Source organism: Mus pahari, chromosome 13, assembly GCF_900095145.1.
Source record: "Mus pahari chromosome 13, PAHARI_EIJ_v1.1, whole genome shotgun sequence".
NCBI lineage: Eukaryota > Metazoa > Chordata > Mammalia > Rodentia > Muridae > Mus > Mus pahari.
The window spans coordinates 24613022-24621831 of record NC_034602.1 but is presented as its reverse complement, the minus strand read 5'-3'; the positions used below and the strand labels follow the sequence as shown (position 1 = coordinate 24621831).

At 46.1% G+C, this 8810-nt stretch overlaps 2 protein-coding genes across 2 annotated transcripts in view; one reads left to right on the top strand and one right to left on the bottom strand.

Moving 5' to 3' along the window:
• Positions 1 to 5246: 5246 nt before the first annotated feature.
• LOC110330872 (cytochrome b-c1 complex subunit 9) lies at positions 5247 to 7420 on the bottom strand. The gene is made up of 2 exons (XM_021211177.2): positions 7239 to 7420; positions 5247 to 5496 (listed from the first exon to the last, which is right to left on the bottom strand). The coding sequence occupies exons 1-2, from the start codon at positions 7386 to 7388 to the stop codon at positions 5452 to 5454; spliced, it is 195 nt and encodes a 64-aa protein (XP_021066836.1). The 5' UTR covers positions 7389 to 7420; the 3' UTR covers positions 5247 to 5451.
• Positions 7421 to 7747: 327 nt separating this feature from the next.
• The window catches only part of Zmat5 (zinc finger matrin-type 5), a 33392-nt gene continuing 32329 nt past the window's right edge, over positions 7748 to 8810 (top strand). Inside the window, exon 1 of the mRNA XM_029545206.1 lies at positions 7748 to 7793. The gene's annotated coding sequence lies outside the window, so the exon portion shown is untranslated. The remainder of the gene's footprint in view (positions 7794 to 8810) is intronic.

The window sequence follows — 8810 nt, the reverse complement described above, 5'->3', positions numbered from 1 at the left end:
TTCTCAGAGTTGGGATCACAGCTGTATGCAGCTGCACCAAGCATGTCTCCATATAATGCAAGCAGAATCTGACCCAAAGATCAAGACAGAGAAGGACAACAAAGTCTGAAGGCCAAGTTGCCAAGCCTCTTATCCTGCATCAGATAGATATCTGTAGGCTCCAGTGAAGTGTCAGCTTTTTAGCAGGGGCAGCCTATAAGCTTCTGTGATGTAATGCAGGCAACTGTATAACCCAAACATCAGAGGTGTGATCTGTAGAGAAGCCACTGGGCAGCTAATAATGTCCTGCGCACTGGGTGACCTCCAACATGAGTGATTTTGAAGTCAACTAAGAACAAATGCTGTGGGTTTGCTCTGGCAGGTTGCCTGGCCTCTGGGATTCTGCGGGGGAGTTCTATTGCATAAGGCTTGCCTTTGGCAACAGCTCCTCCTGTCTTTGTCGCAAGTGTAGCCACCTCAAACCCCACTAATTTTCCCTGGTGTGTTCCTAAGGGGCTTCCAGGTCCGGGAACACTCTAGCCTTGTGGTTCCTCTGATGCTTGATGACAAAGCTGTTGAAAGTAGGCTTTGAACAGGTAAGAGGTAAAGAGCACAGGGTTTGCCTTTTGTCCCCTTGTAGTGGTAAAGGAATCTGTGATGTGACCCAAAAGTCCTATCTAGTCCCAGCACTCAGAGCTAACCACTTGTGTTACTATCCCACCGTGCCGTATCTTCTTGAATCGATGTGTGTAGCTTTACAGATATAGGCATCAAACTGAACTATTGTAGCTTGCTCCCTCCCCCCATTTAATCTTCCTTCATTGTCACACACCCTTTGCTGGTTAGTCTTCGTTGTTAACGTGCCACAACCTAAAGTCACCAGAGAAGAAGGAACAATTGAAGAATTGTCTTGATCATCTTGGCCTGCAGCCAAGTCTGTGAGGAATTAATCGTCCACTGTAGGTAGTATTAACCCTATGCGGCTGTATTTCCCACCGTGGGTAGTATCATCCCTATGCAGGCTGTGTAAGAAAATTAGCTGTGGTGGCAGATGGGAAGCAAAGGCAGGTGGATCTCTATGAATTCAAGACTAGCCTGGTGTACAGAGAGAGCTCCAAGTCTGCTAAGGGTATAGAAAGAGACCCTGTCTCAAGAAAAAGAAAGTTATTGAGCATAAGCCTGAGCGCTAGCCAGTGAGTCACATTCTTCAGTGGTTTCTGTCTGAGCTCCTGCCCTACTTCCTGAAGCCTTGGGCTGTGACTTGGAAGTACAAGCTAAATAGATCAGTCTCTCTCCAAGCTGCTTTTGGTCAGTGTTTACTTCTTCTTCTTTTTTTTGAAAAAGCTTTATTGATTTTTATTTTATGTATTCTGGTGGTGTCCCCACGTGTGTATCTGTGCACTATGTATGTGTGGTGTATAGTGCCTACAGAGGCCAGAAGAGGGCTTAGATCCATTGGAACTAGAGTTACACAGTAATGATGTGAATGATGGAAATTGAACCAGGGTCCCCTGGAAGGGCAGCCAAACCTCTTTAACCATGGGGCCAACTTTCAAAACTCCAAGAATGTTTTAACACAGTCACAGAAAAGTAACTAGAGCACACCTCAATCTCTGTAACATCTACAGGTCTACACTGATTTCTTCTCCTTTATTCAGTGCTAAGAATGGCACATAAGGCTCTTTGAACATGAACTGCTCGGCATTCGTTCTAAGGCTGAGCACTCTCATCCCTGAATCTTCTTTAATTAACCACTCTTAAGGTCCAATGATGTCTGGCGCTGGAGAGATGGCTCAGCCGTTAAGATCACTGACTGCTCTTCAGAAGGTCCTGAGTTCAAATACCAGCAACCATGTGATGGCTCACAACCATCTGTAATGAGCTCTGACTTCCTCTTCCCAAGTGTCTGAAGACAGCTACAGTGTACGCACATATAATAAATAAATCTTAAAAAAAAAAAGATTTATTAAAGGGCCTGTGATATAGTTCAGTGGTAGAGCCTTTCTAGCAGGTACAAGACCTCAGCATTGTAGGGCAGCAAACGAAAGGAAAAGCGCAAGGTGAGTGAGTACAGTTAGTTATTGGGTGATCTACTTTCTTGTTTGTTTATTTGTTTATATGAATACACCAGAAGAGGGCATCAGATCCCATTACAGATGGTTGTGAGCCACCATGTGGTTGCTGGGATTTGAACTCAGGACCTTCTGAAGAGCAGTCAGAGCTCTTAACCACTGAACCATCCCTCCAGACCCTATATTTCTTTTTTTATTTTTTTTCTTTTTTATTTTTTTTAAAGATTTATTTATTTTATATGTACATACACTGTAGCTGTCTTCAGACACTCCAGAAGAGGGTGTCAGATCTCGTTACAGATGGTTGTAAGCCACCATATGGTTGCTGGGATTTGAATGCAGGACCTTCAGAAGAGCAGTCAGGGCTCTTAACTGCTGAGCCATCTCTCCAGCCCCTACTTTTTTGTTTGTTTGTTTTTGTTTTTGTTTTTTTGAGACAGGGTTTCTCTGTGTAGCCCTGGCTGTCCTGGAACTCACTTTGTAGACCAGGCTGGCCTTGAACTCAAAAATCCACCTGCCTCTGCCTCCCAAGTGCTGGGATTACAGGCGTGCGCCACCATGCCCGGCCCACTTTTCTTTTTTTAATCCCAATGTTCCAATGACTTGCACACATGCTTGTGTGTGTGTGTGTGTGTGTGTGTGTGTGTGTGTGTGTGGTGTGTGTGTGTGTATATGTGGTGTGTGTATGTGGTGTGTGTGTGGTGTGTGTGTGTGTGTGTGTGTGGNGTGTGTGTGTGTGTGTGTGTGTGGTGTGTGTGTGTGTGTGTGTGTGTGTGTGCTATGATGGTTATTACTCATTCGTAAGGTCTGTGCCAGGGCTTCCAGGTTCTCTTATTCTAGAAATTGAAGTAAGGGTTCACAGATGTTGCAAAGTAACAAGGAAACTATGCATAAGCAAGGCCATAGAACAGACAGAGGGAGCTACACAACGACAGAGGCCACATGAACAAGGATGTGTAAGGGCCCAGATTACCATTTGAGGCTTCCTTAAATGGGTTCAAGGGGAGTTTATTGCTACGGAGTAGTATATTGAGGGTGGCTCTGTTTTGATTGATAGATTGTGTTTTCTATCATGCATCTGATTTTAATTAAAGCCTATCCAGTTGTGCAGACCTAAGACAGGGGATGCTATAGTCTGCCTTACTGCACATGCATGTTGCTGTCCCATGTGAGAAATCTTTAACATGTTAAATGGAGCCCAGTTTGCCTTACTGTGCATCTACTCCAAAGTATGTAGGCCCCATCAGCCTGCTTCCCTTGGTTCTAGCCTGTATTCCAGGACCTGTTTGAGTAGAAGTCAGGCATCATAAGGGGCAACTAAGGGGACTAACTTCTTTCCAGAGTTTAAAGTAGGTATATGTGCATCCTGATGCAGTTGGAGACTCCAGAATGCTAGGAGCATTATTAGCTACTTATGTATATAACCCAAGCCAAGTGGAGTGCCAGGTCCCAAAGCCATTCCCTATGCTTGCCTGCCTCAGAGTTCATCGGAGTCTTTTCACTCTCGTCAGCTCAGGAGGCAAGAAACAGGATTTCCACTGGGCATGGTGATGCATACCTGGAATTCAAGCACTCAGAAGGTAAGACACAGGGCTATCACTAAGCTGGAGCCTAGCCTGGACTACAGTGTTTCACACAAATACAGCAGCAAACACTTGTTCGCAGCAACATTTGTTATCTCAGGGTGGACTCAAGGTTTTAATCCTCCTGCCTGAAAATTCTACTTTGAAATTATTCCTAAGTCTAACTGACCTCTGCTTCCTTCAGTTCAAATGTATTGACAGAATGTCATCTACCCTGATCCCTCTCCCCTTTTTTTGAGACAAGTTTGTATAGTTTTGGTTGTCCTTTAGCTAGTTCCATAGACCAGGCTGGCCTCAACTTATAGATATCTGCCTGCCGTAGAAGCAAACCTCTGGAATGCTGGGTTTAAACACTGCCATGCACAACCACTGCCCGGCTGACAGGCCCTGACTACAGATGCACCAGTAGACAAACTAGGTTAATTTCTAGGGTCTCTCCCACCTCTCCATGGATTTCCCGGTCTGAATCAACCTTCAGAGAAGGTTCTGGATTATCTGGCTCTTAGCAGGTTCTAGGGGATTGACTGCAGGTGAGCCATTTACTTTCCCAGGATGATTTATTTATATGTGAGCATGTGTCTCTGTCTGAAAATGAGCGGAGCCTAGGGAGGTCAGAGAGGAGTCTGATCCTCTGTAGCTGCTAGTTATGACTCAGCCAAGATGGGAGCATGGTTCCAAACCCCAATCCTCTGCAAGAGCAAGTGCTCTTAACCAATGCAAATTTTCTCAGACCAGTTTTTAAAGTCACAAAACCCTCTGTGCAACAGATCATCTTTATTAACCCTATCATAATTATAATGAGGGGACTCAGGTCTAGCAGGGCTGGGTGTGGCCTTTGGTACACTCAGCTAAGAGCTGCTGGGCTTGGGTTTAAGTTCACTCATAAACTGATCTTTCCATAAAAGAATCCAACAGGAGGCTGTGGCCCAGAGACATGGAGACTACCAGAAGCCACTCAGCGAGTTAAAAGGTAGAAGACTTCAGCCTGAGACAGGGATTGAGTCAAGACTCCCAGAGTAAGATTTTTTTTTTCCTAGCCAAGACCAGGCGCTTCCCCATGGCCAAGAGAATCTTTGTGATTTAAGAATGGAGGGGGACAGCCGGGCGTGGTGGCGCACGCCTTTAATCCCAGCACTCGGGAGGCAGAGGCAGGCGGATTTCTGAGTTCGAGGCCAGCCTGGTGTACAAAGTGAGTTCCAGGACAGCCAGGGCTATACAGAGAAACCCTGTCTCGAAAAACCAAAAAAAAAAAAAAGAATGGAGGGGGACTAGAGGTGGCTCAGTGATTAAGAGCATTGGCTGCTCTCCTAGAGGACCTGGGTTCAATTCCCAGCACCTTACACACAGCTTACAACTGTCTGTACCCCCAGTTGCAGGAGATCTAATGCTTCTTGGGCACCACAACACTCATTTATATTAAGTAAGAACAAAAGACTGGGACTATTGGTTTAAAGATAACCTCTATTCAGGCTGATGTGTTGAAACCAGGATTCTTGGGATGTTAATGGAACAACTCCAAATGGTAGAGTCTTCAGGAGTTTGCATGGGGCTTGAACATGGTCTCAACTACCAAGTGGAGATCAGGAAGTTAATAAAGTACCCGTACAAAAGCTGGTCTCATGAGCAATTTGCATTTATTTGCTGACAGCTGTAGTCAAACACAGCAGAAGTGAGTCTGTTTGTACAGTGGAGCCATCGCTTGCCCACACACTGGAGGTCCACGAAGAGCAACTTGAAACTCATCCTTAGGCTGAGGCCCCAACTCCAGGCAAACAGCTGACAGGCGACTGTTCCTTCTGGCCCACAGGGGCAGGGCGTTACTCCTTGTTCTCATACTTGTGCTTGATATGTTTCCATAGTTTCTGCATTTAAAACACAAGGCAGTTCACTGTTACCCTTTGTCCACTCATTTACAACTCAAGCTGTCCAAAGAGAAGAACAGAGAAATCAATGTTGAAGTAGTTAAGAACAGAGCTGAGCACACACTTTGATTCCAGCATTTGGGAGGCAGAGGCAGGTGGGCCTCTGAATTCAAGGTCAGTCTGGTCTACAGAGTGGTTCTAAGACAGCCAAGACTACACAAATAAACCCTGTCTGAAAAATCAAAATCCAAACCAAACCAAACCAAAAAAAAGCAACATAACAAACCACTCATACGCCATTAACCATGTTAAGTGGAAAAAGAAACCAGCACTTGTACAAGAAAGAAAGATAGGTTGAAAGAATGGTCCCAATTTCTTCATTATTAAAAAACAGCACCTAGAAAATGCCTACCCCACCCCCCCCAATTTCACACTGAGTCACTTTTTATTCTTCAGACCTAAATTGGTTACACAATCCCCATTCCTAGAAGCATGGGAAAATGGGGGAATTCTGATAGTGTATGTAAGACAACTTTCGATATTTGGAAATGCTTATAAAAATCAGAGTGGCAACACTTTCATATGGACAGGAAGCTGCCCTGCCAGACGAAATACGGCAACTAGTAGACAGAGCCTTTCTGGGCAGTAGGTCAGAGAGCCCTGAGGGGGCTGGAGAGACGACTGGTGGGTAAGAATATTCTGGCTGTTCTTCCAGAGGACCTGTGTCCAGTTCCTAGCACAGATGATGTACATGCAGACACAATATAAGCATATAAAATTAAAACAATAAAATTTAAAAACAAACCAAAAAAGGTAAGAAAGGAAGGAAGAAGGAGGAAAACCAGTGGAGGAGCTGGTGGGTGGTGGCGCAGGCCTTTAATCCCAACACTCAGGTGGCAGAGGCAGGAGGGTGAGTCTAAGGCCAAGCCTTGTCTACCATCTAGCTCTGGGACAGCAAGAGTTACACAGAGAAACCTTGTCTTGAGAAAAGGAAACCAGTCGACGAACATGCTGGCCATAAGTAACATGCCTTCCCCAATACTGTCACAATTTTGTGACATAAAACATGCACAGAATGTGGGACAGTTAAGTCAAAGAGGGCTCGCCATTTCCTACTTTATATCCCTTCCCATATTCTCCTAGGACATGCAGCGAATGCCATCTTTCAGTGGTATCGTCAAGTATGAACGGTAGCACCTCATCTGTATCCCAGGATCTTTGATCCACTATGACCTTTATTCAATACCACGGTTAAGTGGTAAGTTCCAGTATTGCCAGTTAGGGCTTGAGGTTTCAAAGCCTCCACTTTTAATCCAAAGTACCTGCGTGGGTGGTCTTGGGAACTGAAATATCAGTTTTAAAAGGTCAGCCACATGGCCTAAGGAGACCTACTTTTAACCACTGTCTTGCTGAAATCTGCCCTTGAAACCATCAAGGGCGGCAGGGGTCGGAGTTCCAACTCACCACCGACTTAAGGAAGTGGTTCGGACCCGTAAGTCCTCTGATGTCTCAGAAGTTAGCTTTTGCAAATGAATATGTGGAACTGTGTGACAGGACATACCAATACTCCCAACCCTGCAAGGTGAGGTCAGTGTGAGTCTTAGGACTCGCACCATGTCAAGAGAACTAGATGAATTAACGGGCACAGCTCACCCCAGTCCAGGTAGGACTCGAGTTCCGTCCTCCCTCCCTCCCAGTCACCCTTCAGGCGGGCCCAAGGTCAGGATGGCCCAGGCCCTCACCCCCTCGTTGATGTGCTCGTAGATCGCGTCTGCGCCCTGATCGAAGGCACGCTCGAAGAACAGGGCACCCACTGCGATGGTGAGGGCAAAGGTGGAAGTTCTGCGGAACAGCAAGGAGTACAGACGCGAAGGGATCGTCGGCGACGACATGTTGCCTCGCTGCCGAACTCGCGCCACTGCGCTTGCGTAGAACCCAATGGCTCACTCTAAATAAAAGTTTCAACGCGCCCTGCTTTATGGGAATTGTAGTTTCTCTGTATGTCAGAGTCGACATTTTGAACCATTAAAGAAACTGATAATGTGCACAGGATAACGGATTATTACAATGTTCATATTCCACACAGCTAAAATTTGATAAAACTTATTTCTCAGTTTTTCTCCTCAACTATTTCCTACTTTTGGCTATTTTGAACTACAACTCCCGAAAGCCCCTTACCTTACCCATCTTCCCCAGTGCTGTCTGCCTTAGTATTCCGCCTTCTCGGTACCTTAGGAAAGACTACAAATCCCAGCGAGCAGAGCGCAACGCGAGGAGGAGCCCGGAGCAGAAACCAGGTATCTTTGGCGAGACGTTCGCGTCCAAGTTTTAGGCTCTTTTCCCAATCAGAAGAGTAGGCGCTTCAGTCTAAGTCCACGCTACCACTGTTTTCTGGCATGGGGAGTGGATAGAGAGGCAGGGAACCTGAGTTTCTGTGGCTGCATCTCGACTCTTGGCTTCATCTCGCCTCTCTGCCTAACCTCCTGTGAACCGACTCCAGGTGTAGGCTTGGGGGTGGCAAAAGTCGGGTCCTGGATTTCTAACTCTTAAGCCACGTCTCAGGGGGAAAAAGTGGCTTTGCCCTTGCTTCCTGTTCTCCAGAACATAGGCTTTAAAGCCAAGAACCCTGGCCTCGGAGGCGGGTAACCTGGTTGTAAAAGGTACCCTGCAAAGACTTTTCTGAGTATCCCCTCTGGGTCTTGAGACTTGAGTAAATGAAAGGTCCCAGCTCTCCTGGAGCGCTCTGGCCGTGGTGCGTGAGCGATGGGGAAACCCAGCACTTCTGGAAACTAGTACTTTGTAAAAGAGAAAACCCAATTGCTTGGACAGGTTGGTTTCTCTTTAAACCGGAATAGCCGCTTAATGGAGGACTGGATATATTGTAGCAGGGTAAACAGAATAATGTTTGTGCAACGTTTTAGAGGCACTGCTGGGGTGCTTGAGAAAGTGTAGAGTGGTCTCTAAGGAGTAGGTGGCCTGAAGTCATCTCTAGTCTGGCCTTGAACTCCGGGTAAGGAGCTGTTTTCCTAATTGCACTAGGGAGTCACTGAAGGGTTTTAAGCTGGAATGCTATGAGGTCTAATTTACATTTTAATGTTATCTTTCTGACTTCTTGGTGGAGCATAAACTGAAGAGAGGGAATTGCGGAGGTAGGTGATTTAGAGTAGAGAGGATTAGAATAATGCTCAGATTTGAGGTGCATTTTGGTAGGTAGGATAGAGCAAGCTAGCAGAGGTGTCCGAGAAAGGTAGGATTAAGAGGCGGGCGTGGTGGCGCACGCCTTTAATCCCTGCACTCGGGAGGCAGAGGCAGGC